A 15,621-nucleotide genomic window follows, 5' to 3' on the forward strand; every position below is an offset into this window, starting at 1 on the left:
CTAGTTAAGTAAAAACCATTGTACAGTATTGAGGGCGGTCGCGTAATTACATTTGTTTCCATCTACTTAATTACCACCCACGGTACTGTCAACCCGACTTGTGGTCATCTTACTCCTCGCAAGGTAGTAACAAATTTTGTATACAAAACCCCAACATAGCGATGATAATTGTAGGATACAAATACTCAATCACTGTTTAATATATTATTAATTATGTGAGGTTTTGTAAAAACAGTTTGCAAAAAGGAGATTACTCACTTTGCTGTTTTAAGGTTTCCTTTAAGGATTTCCTGGTGATTATCTATAATTTACACAAATGAACACGCGTTAGTATAATAACCCTTAATATTTACATTAGTAATACCCTCCCCGAGACGGCATTCCAACGACTACGTCCGGCAGAACCACGACAGCCGTTACGGAACCCTGGATCAATCGGGCAGCGTATCTAATACGTAACCGGGGTTATGATACTCACAACGAGGGAGAACTTCGTTATTTAGGGGGGGGGGTATTATGCCCGGGTATAGTGCTTACTTATAGAGAAATTGAGAGAAAGAAATTAATTTTGAACGATTTGTGAACTGTGTTCGTCGACTCACTTTATAGGGCTGATTGTTGACCCTGGCGCTCCCTGCGAACGAAACCACGGAGGGCTTCGCGGCCCGCGACGCTAGCTAGGGTAGGCCCTAGCTTGGCTGACTCGGATGCTAGACTCGACACGGTTGCGACACGTGGCGGCACCGGAGGCGTCCTGGTGGCCTGGCTCGTCGCGGCCCGCGACGAAAAGTATTTTGAGGGTTGTTATAACATCTTGGTAACTAGTCCCACTCTTCGATTTTCAATCTCGCCAAAGTTTCGATTTTCCCAATCGACTAGGGACGTGTAGTAACTGGAAGGACAAATACCATTAATCGCTTCTCGACGATAGTATTTGTCTATTAGCCCAAAGCACGTTTCCCTAACTCGAAAGGACTTCGATTTACTTTGGAATAGTCTTAGTTACGTTTCGTGACAATCCAAATTTTACGTTAAATCTCTTTTATGCTACCTCAATTTTAATATGTTTTACATTTGTATGTTACTTCGTTTCAAGCATGGAGACACGAATCGCACTTTTCTCGCAATCTGAAACAATAATAATCTCTTGCGAACAAATTAAATTTACGATGCTTTCATTTTCCATGTTACACTATGTGAAAGTCATGCTATGCTATGTGAAATTATTTGAACATTATATTCTATGTGACGCATTCATGAAAACAAAATTTCTTTAAACAAAACATTATGATGAAGTCTTATCCATTCCTTGTTTTGAATCTTTAGATGTCTTCGAGCCGTCACTCAAATCGACCAAAAGGTCTAAGACCAGCTCACAAAAGAAGATGATGGCATTCATAGCTAAGCAGATGGCACGCAGGGGCGAAGTATAGAAGGGGCGGGGAGGGGCGCCCGACCCCCCGAACTTTTCACTCAGTAGTGTTATATATGTAGTTTTCGTATAGAAAGTTTTGGGTATATACGTTTTCGACCCCCCGGTTCTTTAGAATTTTTTTGGTATATACGTTTTCGACCCCCCCGTCATTCGGGTCAAGCTTCGCCACTGATGGCACGTGTTATTCCTAAGATCGTCAGTAAGATCAACACCACTGCTACCCCAAACTTCTCTGGTGACTCGAAGATCGAGCAACCCAAACCAGTCTCTTTCAACTTCAAGCACTTTTCAGCATGCAACCCTAAGCCTTTCACTGGCACTAGCAATGATGGGGTGACAGCAATGCTGGAATGGTTCGATAGTATTGAGGTCACTTTCATCAACAACGAGTGTCAGGAGAATCTTAAGACCTGAAGTGCTACTGGGGTCTTCCAAGCCAGAGCCTTGGAATGGTGGACCAATGAAAGAAACATATGCTGTAACGAAGAAGCTTATGTGTTACGTTGGGCCGAAGTCCAGCAACTAATGATGGATGAGTTTTTTCCTGCTCACGAGCAGCAAAAGCTCGAAGAAGAGTTTTGGGCTCTTAAGCAAATTGGTGATGACAATCTTACGTACACCACCCATTTCAAACAACTAAGCTTTATCGTACCACACCTGGTGTCCCTACTGACCGCATGACCAGGAAATACATCCATGGCTTACCATCTGCCATGCGTGACACCATCGAAGTAACAAAGCTTGACAACATCGAGGCAGTCTATCGTCTCGCAGCCAGCCTAAACAACAATAGTATTCGTGATAAGCAAGTCGCATCACCTATCACCAACAAACCAGCTAACCAAATCACCGCAAAGCCAAGTGGTAGCAATGGTAAGAAATGAAAGCTTCAAAACTCGAGCTGCAACGCTTTTGTCCCAGCCAAAACCCCAATCCCTGTTACACCAGAAAACACCAAGAAGCCATACACTTTGGTTCATCCTAAGTGTAATACTTGCCATTATCATCACCCTGCCAACTCAGCTTGTCATCATTGCACTACGTGCAACCGTTTTGGACACACAACCCCTTATTGTCGCAATAAACCTACACCACAAGCTAACCAATTTCAGCAAGCTCCCCAAAACCCTAAACCAGCAAACAACGCTCGAGCATGTTATAAGTGTGGTGACACAACACATCTTCGCCTACAATGTCCTCAACCAAACCAAGAGCACCAGCAGCAGCAAGCTCCACAAGGGCGAGCTTTCAACATCAACGCTAATCAGGCTCAAAACGACAATGAAGTCGTTAATGGTACATTTCTCGTTAACAATCTTTATGCTTCTATACTATTTGATACTGGTGCTGACAAAAGCTTTGTGTCCGTTGAATTTGAATCCATGTTAAATTGTACACGCTCTAAGCTACCTAAGTCGTTCACAGTCGAAGTTGCCAATGGCAATTCTATCACAGTCGATTCTGCTCTCCGCGATTGTTTTCTCACTTTTAATGATCATGTTTTCTCTATCGATCTTATACCCATGCACTTGGGTAGCTTCGATATTATAGTAGGCATGGATTGGCTTCACAAGAACCATCCTGAAATCACTTGTCACGAAAAATACGTTCGTTTACCTATTCCTTCTGGCGATACTTTACATGTCTATGGAGACATGCCTTCAGGAGGACTGAAGCTTATGTTATGCACACAAGCGAACAAGTACTTACGTAAACTAGGGATGGCAATCGAACCCGATGGGTAAACCCGAAACCCGACACATCTGGGACGGGTTTGGGCTCGGTTAATCGGGTTTGGGACGGGTTTGGGACAAGTTTTTTATTTTTTTCGCGGGTTTGGGATTTGGTGAAATACCCGTTTACCCGACCCAATTACCCGATAAAGTAAACCCGTTTACCCGATTGTATACCCGATATAATTTTTTTATATTTTTAAATATGTAAATGTATAATACATCCTTTTTTCTATACACATAGGTATTTTATCCCGTATACATTATAGTTATTTGATATATTTCTTTAGTGATAATACTAAATGTAACTGATTAGTAGTTACCCGGTGGGTTTTAGGTCGGGTATACCCAACGGGTAAACTTTTTAAAATTAATGGGTTACCCGAAACCCGCGGGTATATCCGATACCCGATGGGTATTTACCTGCTAGAAACCCGACGGGTTTTGGGATGGGTTTGGGACAAGCATATCTAATCGGGTTTGGGGTTGGGATTACCTAAACCCGTCCCAAACCCGACCTATTGCCATCCCTAACGTAAACAGTACTTTGCCTTTTTAGCCCACGTTGTGGAAGAAAAAGGCAAGGGAAAGAGCATAAGTGATGTTCCAGTTGTGCGTGATTTTCCTGACGTCTTTCCTGAAGATCTACCTGGTCCTCATCCATCTCGATCTGTTGATTTTTGCATTGATCTCATCCCTGCTTCGACTCCCGTTGCTAGAGCACCTTATCGTCTTGCACCTTCTGAGATGCAAGAATTATCAAGTCAACTTCAAGAGCTCCTCGATAAAGGCTTCATACGCCCAAGTACTTCACCTTGGGGTGTTCCTGTGCTTTTTGTCAAGAAGAAGGATGGTTCGTTTCGCATATGCATCGATTATCGTGAGCTTAACAAACTCACTATCAAAAACTGTTATCCCCTTCCTCGCATCGATGATATCTTTGATCAATTCTAAGGCGCAACGTGCTTTTCAAAAATCGATCTTCGATCTGGTTATCATCAACTTCGTGTTCTAGAAGAGGACATCCCCAAAACCGCTTTTCGCACTCATTATGGTCACTACGAGTTCGTGGTTATGCCTTTTGGCTTGACCAACGCGCCTGCAGTTTTCATGGACTTGATGAATCGCGTTTGTAAACCCTACTTGGATCATTTTGTAATCGTCTTCATCGACGACATTCTCATTTATTCGAAAACTCAAGCTGATCACGAACGACATTTGCGCCTCATTCTTGAACTCTTACGTGGTGAACATTTATACACCAAATTTTCTAAGTGTGAGTTTTGGATCAAAGAAGTTCAATTCCTTGGACACGTTGTGAGTGAAAAAGGAATTCATGCTGACCCTTCCAGGATCAAAGCAGTGAAGAATTGGATCGCGCCTAAAACCCCATCTGAAATTCGTTCTTTCCTAGGATTGGCGGGGGTTACTACCGTCGATTTATCTCGAACTTTTCGAAAATCACCGTTCCCATCACGTTGTTGACTCAGAAAGAGAAACCTTTAGTTTGGGGTCCTGAACAAGAGGAATCCTTTTAAACGCTTAAGGATTTGCTTTGCAATGCTCCTGCCCTTGCTCTCCCTGATGGAGACGATGATTTGGTGGTATATTGCGATGCATCGAACCGTGGTCTTGGTTGTGTCCTCATGCAACGAGACAAGGTCATCGCGTATGCTTCTAGACAACTGAAAATACATGAGAAGAACTACACCGCCCATGACCTCGAGCTTGGCGTAGTTATTTTTGCGTTAAAGATTTAGCAACACTACCTATATGGTACCAAGTGTGTGGTCTTCACCGACCATAAGAGCCTACAACATATCTTCAACCAAAAAGAGCTAAACTTGCGTCAACGTCGTTCGGTGGAATTACTTAACGATTACGACTGCGAAATTCGCTACCATCCTAGCAAGGCGAATGTCGTGGCCGACGCACTCAGTCGTAAATCTCATGTTACTAGCATTCGTTGTTCTTAAATCGTTAGCAATCTTCACACTTGCATTCATGAAGCTCAGTATTCATCAGCCATTGAAGGAAGTTTGTTCGTAGAGGTACGTGGTGCTTCTGAAAGCAAACTTGTGACAAAATCAGACGGACTCCAATACTATCTTGATCGCATTTGGGTGCCTAATCGCGACAATCTTCGTGAACTCATAATGAAGGAGGCACACAAGCCCCGATACTCTATTCATCCTGGTGCTGATAAGATGTGCTTTCAATGCATTGCGTTTTAGAAAAAAAAAGACATTTTTAAGTGTTTTCTTGCCATTGCGTTTTAGAAATAAAACATTTCTTTGTGTTTTTTGTGCATTGCGTTTTATGTGAAACACATTTTTATGTGTTTTCAATCCATTGCGTTTTAGAAAGTACACTTTCTTTTGTGTTTTTAAGTCATCATGTTTTAGAAATAAGACATTTTTATGTGTTTTCTGGCCATTGCTTTTTAGAAATAAGACATTTTTTCTTTGTGTTTTTTGTGCATTGCGTTTTAGGTAAAACACATTTTTATGTGTTTTCAGTCCATTGCGTTTTAGAAAGTACATTTTCTTTTGTGTTTTTAGGCTATTGCGTTTTAGAAATAAGATATCTCTTTGTGTTTTCTGGCAATTGCGTTTTAGAAATAAGACATTTCTTTGTGTTTTTTATGCATTGCGTTTTAGAAAAAAATTAATTTTTTATGTTTTTTTTCCATTGCGTTTTATGCAACTGAGTTTTTTTCCATTGCGTTTTACGCAACTAGGTTTTCGAATTTTTTTTCGAAAATATAGCAATAGTATACTCGTTTTAAAGATAAAAAAACACTCGTTTTTTTGTGTGCAATTTTTATAAAAAATAATGTCGTATGAAAAAGTTATTAACGTTTAAAAAATTGGAGGGATTGGAGGAGAGAGAAACTATTGTACTAGATTGACTACAATGCCCTTATACAAACCCACACGCCACTTTTTTATCTTGAATTTCACTTATTTAATCTTAGTCATTGATTAAATCAATTGATGGTCAAGACTTGCTAGCCAAAAAAACTTTCTATTATATCCTAACTCTTATATTTATAACACTTTATATCATTCAATTAGTTTAGTTAATTAATTGCTTTTGATATTTTTATTTATAACACTTTATATCATTCTATTAGTTTAGTTTTCATACTGTATATGATTATCTTTCGGAGCAAACCTACAAATAATATAATATGTTAACTAGATTAAGGCCCCGTGTGTTACACGGGTTGATTAATGAAAACGATATAATTTATTATTTGTAAATACTTATTATTTTTAATATACTCTTGATAGTTTTAATTGAAATACATGATAAATTCATAAGTTGTCATTAATAACATTGAATTTCATGAGACAAACCTCTAATAACATTGAATTTCATGAGATAAACCTCCTAAAATTATAAAATAAAAAGCAAATCATCAAAATTCACACCAACAAAACTTGGGAAAAGTTGAACTAAAGAAAGGTATATTGGATTTTAAGAATTCCAACTATTCGCCGTTGGCCGCTAATTTAAAAAATAACCACTCGTTGTCCCAGCTATTAACATATTGGCTTCCAATGGACCCTGACTAACAGAACCCTAATGTTGTTAGTCTCTGATCGTCGGAAAAAAGGTTCCTAAAGGTCCGATCTAAGGTTACAAAAAGGTTTGGGATGAAAATGTTGAGTTTTCAGGCAAAAACTTGAGTTTTCCGGACAAAAATAAGTTTTCCGGCGATGAAAGAATTTACGTCGACCTCAATAATTGGGGCTTTTAATAGAAAAATGTTCCTAAAATAAGTAATAAGGTTAAAAAGAGGTTTGTGACAAAAAAAATGAGTTTTCAGGCGACAAAGGAGTTTTTCAGCCAAAAACGCTTTTCCGGCGACCAGAGACTAACGGCGGTAGGGTTTTGTTAGTCAAGGTCCATTGGAGGCAATGTGTTAATAGTTGGGACTGCCAGTGGTTATTTTTTAAGTTGGTACTATTGGCGGCCAACGACGAATAGTTGTTATTATTGAAATCCAATATTCCCCAAAGAAACATGCAACTATTTTGATTCTTTTTACTCACTTTCACCACTTTGTGTGCATTACTCATTGAAAGGAAAAGTCTTGGTATCAATACATGCATCTCAACCCAATGGAAAATGTCCCCATTTTATTTCTTTTATTATATAACCTCGTGTATTATACGGGTCGAATACATGTAATTTTATATACCAAATAATAATAAAGTATATCTTTAAAAACCCTATGTATTATAGAGGTTGAATAAATGTAATTTTGTATATTAAATAGTAAAAAAGTTATATCATTAAAAAACCCCACTTGTGTATTGTACATGTTGAATAAATCTAATTTTATATGCCAAATAATAAAAATGTTATATCTTTAAAAACAACGTGTATTACAGGGATATGGATTGAAAAAATATAATTTTGTATAGCAAATAATAATAAAAATATATCTTTAAAAAGCTTTGTTTATTACACGGACTGAATAAATGTAATTTTATAAATTAAATAAAAAAGTTATATCTTTAACAATCACGTGTAATGTATGGGATGAATAAATAAAGTTTCATATATAAAAAATAAAAAAAATTACATCTTTAAAAACCTTGTGTCTTGCACGGGTTGAATAAATATAATTTCATATACTAAATAATAAAAAAATTATATTTAAAAAAACATATGTATTGCATGGGTTGAATAAATTTAATTTTATATACCAAATAATAAAATGGATAAATATAAATGGAAAATAAAACAGTAAAAGATAAAATTATTACATGTATTTTCATTTATATTATTACATTAAAAATCTAAAAAAGTAGTAGAAGCCATGAGTTACGTGTGTTTATTTTATTATAATTTAGTTTTATTAATCTCTATTACAAAGTAAAGACATGAAAAATATAAATGGGAAAAATAGTAAAAGATAAAATTCATATATTAAAATAATATTATCTTTATTTGAATCTTATTTATCTATATCTATTTGTTTAGGGTAAAAGATAAAAAGATAAAATTTATGGATTAAAATAATATATTTTTTATTTAATGCTTATTAACAAATATTTTCTATTTCTATTTATTTAGACGGGAAAAAATTGTTGAGATCGCCTCATAAAGCGCCACGTGTCCCCCATATGATTTACTTTATTATATGTATAGATTTATATCATATTTCTATAGGGGAAGGTTCATTTGAGAAGAAATTTAATGTGAGAAGAAAAAAAAAAGAAAGGGCATATTAGTAAAATGTTATTTCATTTATAACTTATATCATTAGTTTTTCTCACTTTAATTAATTAGTCAACTATTTATTAATTATCCTACATATAATCTACAAAACCTACACATATCAAAATTTTCTTACATATACCCTACACATTATAGAATTTTATCCTACACAGTCGAAATTTATCCTACACACCTCGAAATATATCCTACACAACTCGTGATTTATCCTACACAACTAGTAATTTATTATACACTTTAGATTAAGTTTTTTTTTTAATTTGAAAAAAAATATATATTTTGAAAAGGAGTTACAAATTTAATTTAACTAGTTATTAAATGAGAAGAATACACATTAATGATTTAGTAAGTTTACCAATATACCCTTATATTAAAATTAAATACAAATATTAAATGAAGTAAAATGAAGCATTCTTATTGGTTGAAACTTCTTCTTTTTTCTTCTTACAAAAAAAATCTTCTCATTTGAACTCTCCACTATCTCTATAAACTTAAATTTAATACACATAAACATGAGGTAATTAATTTTTTCTCTAAATGTAAAATATGTTTTTTGAGTCTTTAAAGTAGTTTTGACACGCAATTAAATTCATGAACTTCGAAAAGAATTTACTTTTATTGTTAAAAGAAGTTCATATCAATAAACGTTTTTTAGCTGATACTAAATCATGCTTAAAAGATAAGCTATTTCAGATACAATTCCAAAATAAAAAATGTAACCTAATCCTCTACGGCTTTACTGTTAATTAGTTGTCTTTTGAAATTTTTTATAGCACTTTATATATTCAATCAGTTTAGTTTTCATGTTGTCATGATGATTATCTCTGGGAGAAAACCTATATTGTTAATTTATATTATATGTAAACTAATCTTCTATACTTACTAATGAACTAATTCTAGCTCTTGATTACATACACAAGTGTAAATCAATAGCTAATATTTGATAATGAAAATACATTAGTGTATTTTAAGATTTGATGTTCACAAATACACTAGTGTTCACTCTAGAACCCAACCATATATATGTAGAGGCAGGTTAACGTACAATGGCTCATATCGTACAAAATGTACGCGATCATCCCAGCCGTACGATCTGGTGCGAATTCACCCTTTGAACATGCGATTTTGCTGAAAAAACCAACATGCGAAATTGTTTTATATACCAACATGCGATTTCATCATATTTACCAACATGCGAAATTGTTACAAAAAACCAACATGCAATTTCATCAAAATTACCAACATGCGATTTCCAACATGTTTTTTATAACATGCGATTTCACAATCGCGTACGAGCATACGATAAGCCCTATTGTATGTTACACTTTCTCTCTCTCTCTCTCTCTATATATATATATATAATATGTCTATTGTATGTTACAGTTTCTCTCTCTCTCTATATATATATATATATATATAATATGTGTATAAAGTTAAAGTTTAATGAACTAACAAAATATAATAATTTAAGGTTATAATAGATTTTTAATATCTAATAACACGAAGTTTAAAATAATATTGCTTATAATGTGATGTTTAGATGATGCATTTTGCATATTCGCATTGTCGCGGGCTGCTTGAGAACCACCATGTGGTGTGGCTCGAAGTAACCGATGTGGTCAACAAAAGACTTCTCAAATTCCAGCAATATTTGTCAATTTTTTTATATTGAATTCTGAATTCAGGCCCTTCAATCTTTTAGTTTTTCCGCGAATAAAAACAAGGGTTGTGTGTTTGGGTGGCCCGGAATTTGTTTTAAGGGATATCTGTTGAATAGATATCCTCAACCATCTCCGTCTTTCTTGTTTATTTTACTATATTTTGTTACAGTTACTTACTTTGTTGTTCTATCAATCCGTAATTAGTTTATATTTTTTTCCTGTATTGTAATTCGTATTGTTATTTAATAAAAAATGTTATTACATTTTATTTTTTGAGCGGTACTCCTACGGTCCCATACCCAAACACCCGTTCCATATTCTAAAATTTTCGGGTTTTGAGTTTGCCTCTCAGGTTCGGTTTCATTTGTCTTCCCCAATTGTACCTTTAATTAACGTTCTACATTTTTTGTGTTTTAAAATACAAAAAGCTAGTGCTAAAGACCATCAGTGTCAAAACTAATCACACAAGTAAAAAAGCAAAAACGATAAGTATAATCTTTAAAAACAAAAAGACTAAATTGTAATACATACAAGTTACCATTTACCACACTGTAATTGATTTAAAAGAAAAAAAAAACAATTTAAACAGGTACGGTAAATACGTACTTAAAAATGAATGTGCTACGTGTGAATTAATTGAAGTCATGAAAAGTTAATAAAAACAATTAAATGAAAAGAGGATGGAATCTAATAAAAAAGACAGTGATGGATCCATCCTTAATCACACGTACGCACAGGGAAAGAAAAGAAGAGACAAACACACTCCTCCTTTTCAAGACCAAAAAAAACCCCTTCAAAACTAAATAAAAAATAAAAAATAAAATACAAATGAATTCTCCTTTGCATCTATCTCCAGGTAAACTAACAGTGAAGATGGGTCACATGCCATGTGACCAAACAGCTGTCTCCACACCCCCCAAATATACTACTTCTACTCCCCCTCTCTCTCTCTCTCTCTCTCTCTCCTCAACCCAATCTCACTTTCTCTCTCTACACATTTTCCATCCCCAACTAGAATGATGAAAGCAGCTAATCACTTGTTCATAATCTCCTGAAAAAATAAACATATATAAGAAGACGTTATCTTACATCTCAACAACTCAACATCATCATCTTCTTCATCATCATGAAAGTTTTTTCTCTTTGCTTTAACGATTTTATTGTCTGTCTCGCTTTGCTTCCGTGTATACTCGATGCTGCTGATACCGAACAGCTCTTCTCCTTCAAATCCTCGTTAAAAAACCCTAATCTATTAGCAAACTGGGTTTCCAGCAACAGTTTTTGCAACTACACAGGCATCTCTTGCAGAAACTCTAGGGTTTCTGCTATAGATCTGACCGGTATTGACTTGAGCGTTGAGTTCAGTTCGATTTCGTCGAGTTTGTTGACGATTCCGACTCTCGAGTCGTTCGTTGCGAAAAACTGCAATGTTACCGGAACGGTTTCCGTTAGATCTCAGTGTAGTAAAGTGCTGACAGTTCTAGATCTGGCCGGAAACCGGATCTTCGGTTCGGTTGCGGATGTTTCTGTGTTAGCTGCTTGTTCAAGTGTGAGTTCGGTGAACTTTTCGAGGAATTTGTTGGAGTTTAATGGCGGTTTAAAGCCGTTAGGGCTTTCGTTACAGAGTGTTGATCTTTCGTATAATAAAATATCCGGTTCGGAGTTTGTACCTTGGTTGTTATCCGACGGTTGTGGTGAGCTGGTGGTGTTTAATGTTTCTGGTAATAATATTTCCGGTACGGTACCGGAGAGTTTGAAAGGTTGTTCGTTGCTAGAAGTGTTTGATATTTCTCATAATAATTTCACCGGTGAGTTACCGGTGGATATATTATTGAGCTTGAGTGGGTTGAAGAGCTTGGGGTTAGGGTTTAACAATTTTAAAGGTACGTTGCCGGATTCGTTGTCCGGGGTACCGAATCTGGAGCGGTTCGACGTGAGTTCGAACGAGATTTCCGGTGTTATACCAGCTGGAATTTGTGGTTCTGGTTCTGGTTCGGGTTCTAAGTTGAAGGTGTTGTACCTTCAGAACAACCGGCTTTCGGGTTCAATTCCTTCATCTCTTGGTAATTGTTCTGAATTGGTTTCACTTGATTTGAGTTTCAACACTCTAGATGGAAACATCCCGAAAAGTTTCAAAAACTTGTCAAAACTACAAGATTTGATTATATGGATGAATTTGTTATCCGGTGAAATACCTGAGGAACTTAGGTTCCTTTCGAATCTCGAAAATTTAATTCTGGATTTCAATTATTTAACCGGTTCAATCCCTGCTAGTTTAAGCAATTGCTCCAATTTGAATTGGATTTCACTTTCCAACAACAAATTGGGGGGCGAAATTCCGGCCGCCCTTGGGGGTTTATCTAATCTTGCTATTCTTAAGCTTGGGAACAACTCATTTTCGGGCGAGATTCCGCCGGAGCTTGGGGATTGTAAGAGCTTGGTGTGGTTGGATTTAAATACCAATCAGTTAAGTGGGACTATCCCGCCTGATCTTTTCAAGCAATCTGGATTCATTGCTGATGCGTATCTGACCGGAAAACCGTATCTGTACATCAAGAATGATGGGAGTAAGCAATGTCATGGTGCCGGGAATTTACTCGAATTTGGGGGAATCCGGCAGGGGGATTTGGACCGGATTTCGTCTAGACATCCATGTAATTTCACTAGAGTGTATTTGGGAATCACTCAGCCGAATTTCAATCACAATGGGTCGATGATCTTCTTTGATCTTTCGTACAATAAACTGGAGGGTGGGATTCCGAAGGAACTCGGGTCAATGTACTATCTCAACATATTGAATTTGGGTCACAATGATCTAACCGGACCGATTCCTGATGAACTTAGTGGGTTAAAAAATTTAGCCATTCTTGATTTATCGCATAACAGACTCAATGGCTCGATTCCGAATTCGTTAACCACTCTTGGTCTTGGAGATGCTGATCTCTCCTACAACAATTTGTCGGGTGCTATTCCGATATCCGCCCCGTTCGACACATTTCCGGCAGACAGATTTTCGAATAACTCCGGGCTATGTGGTTATCCACTAGGTAAATGCGAGCCAGATAAAGATGATAAATCGAATGGTCACCGGAAGTCCAACAAACACGAAGCATCACTAGCCGGGAGCGTAGCAATGGGATTGTTATTCTCGCTATTTTGCATATTTGGAGTGATTGTAATCTTGGTGGAGATGAGGAAAAGGAGGCGGAAGAAGGCTGCCGCCGCTCTTGAAGCGTACACTGACGGTGGTGGCAATTCGTACTCTGGCGGTGACCGTGCTAACGCTAGCACTGCGTGGAAACTAACTACCACTCGCGAGGCGTTAAGCATAAACCTAGCCGCTTTTGAAAAGCCGTTAAGAAAACTCACATTCGCGGATCTCCTCGAAGCAACAAACGGGTTCGACAACAACAGTCTAATTGGATCAGGCGGTTTCGGCGATGTTTACCGGGCTCAACTAAAAGATAATACCGTCGTTGCGATCAAGAAACTAATTCACGTTAGCGGGCAGGGTGATCGCGAGTTCACAGCCGAAATGGAGACCATTGGGAAGATCAAGCATCGGAACCTCGTCCCGTTGCTCGGATACTGCAAGGTTGGAGACGAACGGCTACTCGTTTACGAATACATGAAGTTCGGAAGCTTAGAAGACGTGTTACATGACCGAAAGAAAACCGGGATCAAGTTAAGCTGGGCCAAACGAAGAAAGATCGCTATCGGGTCAGCTCGCGGGCTAGCCTTTCTACATCACAACTGCATTCCCCACATCATTCACCGCGATATGAAGTCAAGCAACGTCCTACTAGACGAAAACCTCGAAGCTCGGGTGTCAGATTTTGGAATGGCCCGACACATGAGTGCAATGGACACTCATCTAAGTGTGAGCACATTAGCCGGCACACCAGGGTACGTCCCACCGGAGTATTACCAAAGTTTCAGATGCTCTACAAAGGGTGATGTCTACAGTTACGGTGTTGTACTGCTGGAGCTTCTAACCGGAAAACAACCAACCGACTCACCAGATTTCGGGGACAACAATCTCGTCGGGTGGGTGAAACTACATGCGAAAACATGCATTACTGACGTGTTTGATCCGGAACTACTGAACGAAGATCCGACGTTAAAGGTGGAGCTGTTACAACATCTCAAAGTGGCGTGTGCGTGTCTAGACGATAGGCCATGGAAGCGGCCGACGATGATTCAGGTGATGGCAATGTTCAAGGAGATTCAAGCAGGGTCAGGGCTGGACTCAACATCCACCATAGCCAACGGCGAGGCGCATTTTAGTACGGTTGAAGAGGTGGAGATGACCATAAAAGAAGACAGTGAACAAAGCAAACACTGATGTAGTAGGCGAGTTGATGTTACTTTCAAGTGTATGGCTTTCTTTCTGTATTTTGTATGTATTATTATTATTAGTCTTTGGGGGTAATCTTGTCATTATACATAAAAACAAGTCGATCAATTTTCATGTATATATTTACATAATAGCTTCCAGAGCCTTATGTTTTCCTTGTTTGACTAGTAGTTTTTGCATTAAAAGTGTTGCATCCATTTTAGTAACCGGTTTCTTTCTTAGCCTCTTAGGCTATGTGCTGTGCTCGTTGTGGCTTCTACACCCACATTCCACGTCATCACCTTAAGCGCCCTAACACAACATAGGGGCTTTCAGCCTTTTTGGGCGTAGGCCACCATTTTGTTTATTTTTTAAAATGTACAACTAATCATATTTAGCCACCTTAATCTAAACACCCGTTTCTTATAAAGCTTCAATATTTCATCACAAAACTGCTTTAAAGCCCCGTAACACATAGTCTTATAATTCGTTTATTGAATATAAATGTTTAGTATATATTTTCCTCTTTTCTTTCAACATCATAAAACTTAAATAACCTAAATTATTACATATGAGAAGGATGTAAATATTATAAGTAAAAAAATAGTATTTATGCTTTTTGATGTAAATATAATTTTATAGCGTAATATAGGATAATAAAAATAAGCGAATAGACACATCACTTGGATTTCTTCTCGTAGGCTACTAGTCTTGCATATATATTTTATTACTCGTCTAAATCTTAGTTAAACGTACTTAAACATGTATATGGAATTAAGGATGTAATATGTGATGTTGTTACCTTTTTTTTAATAAACCATGAGATTTAAAGTGTTTTAAATGGACAAATGGCTATATTTAATATTATTATATTTCTTAAAATAAACAAATAGGGTACTATACAAATTACAAAGTGCCTCGTTCAGATGTAAACATGAATTAAAAAAATAAACATAAAAAGAAGTTTTCTTAAATGTAGGAAAACAATATTAAATGAAAAATTGTAGGGTAAACCGTAAACAAAGAGAATCGTAAGAAAAGGGGGTGTCCGTGATCCACAATAGAAGGAGAGGATGACGTCATCGACGGTGACCAAGTGGGAGACCACTTTCCTCAGCATAACCGCAGTTTGAGTTTCTTTCATCATCACACAATTCTTTTATTCAACTTTTTGAGAATCATTAAATGAAATTACTTTTCTAT

At 36.9% G+C, this 15,621-nt stretch overlaps 1 protein-coding gene across 1 annotated transcript; it reads left to right on the plus strand.

Annotated features, from left to right (window-relative positions):
* The first annotated feature begins 10,941 nt into the window (after positions 1–10,941).
* Positions 10,942–14,600, plus strand: LOC110903687 (systemin receptor SR160). The gene has a single exon (XM_022149466.2). The coding sequence runs from the start codon at positions 11,209–11,211 to the stop codon at positions 14,425–14,427; it is 3,219 nt and encodes a 1,072-aa protein (XP_022005158.1). The 5' UTR covers positions 10,942–11,208; the 3' UTR covers positions 14,428–14,600.
* Positions 14,601–15,621: the final 1,021 nt, after the last annotated feature.

This window comes from Helianthus annuus, chromosome 14 (assembly GCF_002127325.2).
Source record: "Helianthus annuus cultivar XRQ/B chromosome 14, HanXRQr2.0-SUNRISE, whole genome shotgun sequence".
Classification (NCBI taxonomy): Eukaryota; Viridiplantae; Streptophyta; class Magnoliopsida; order Asterales; family Asteraceae; genus Helianthus; species Helianthus annuus.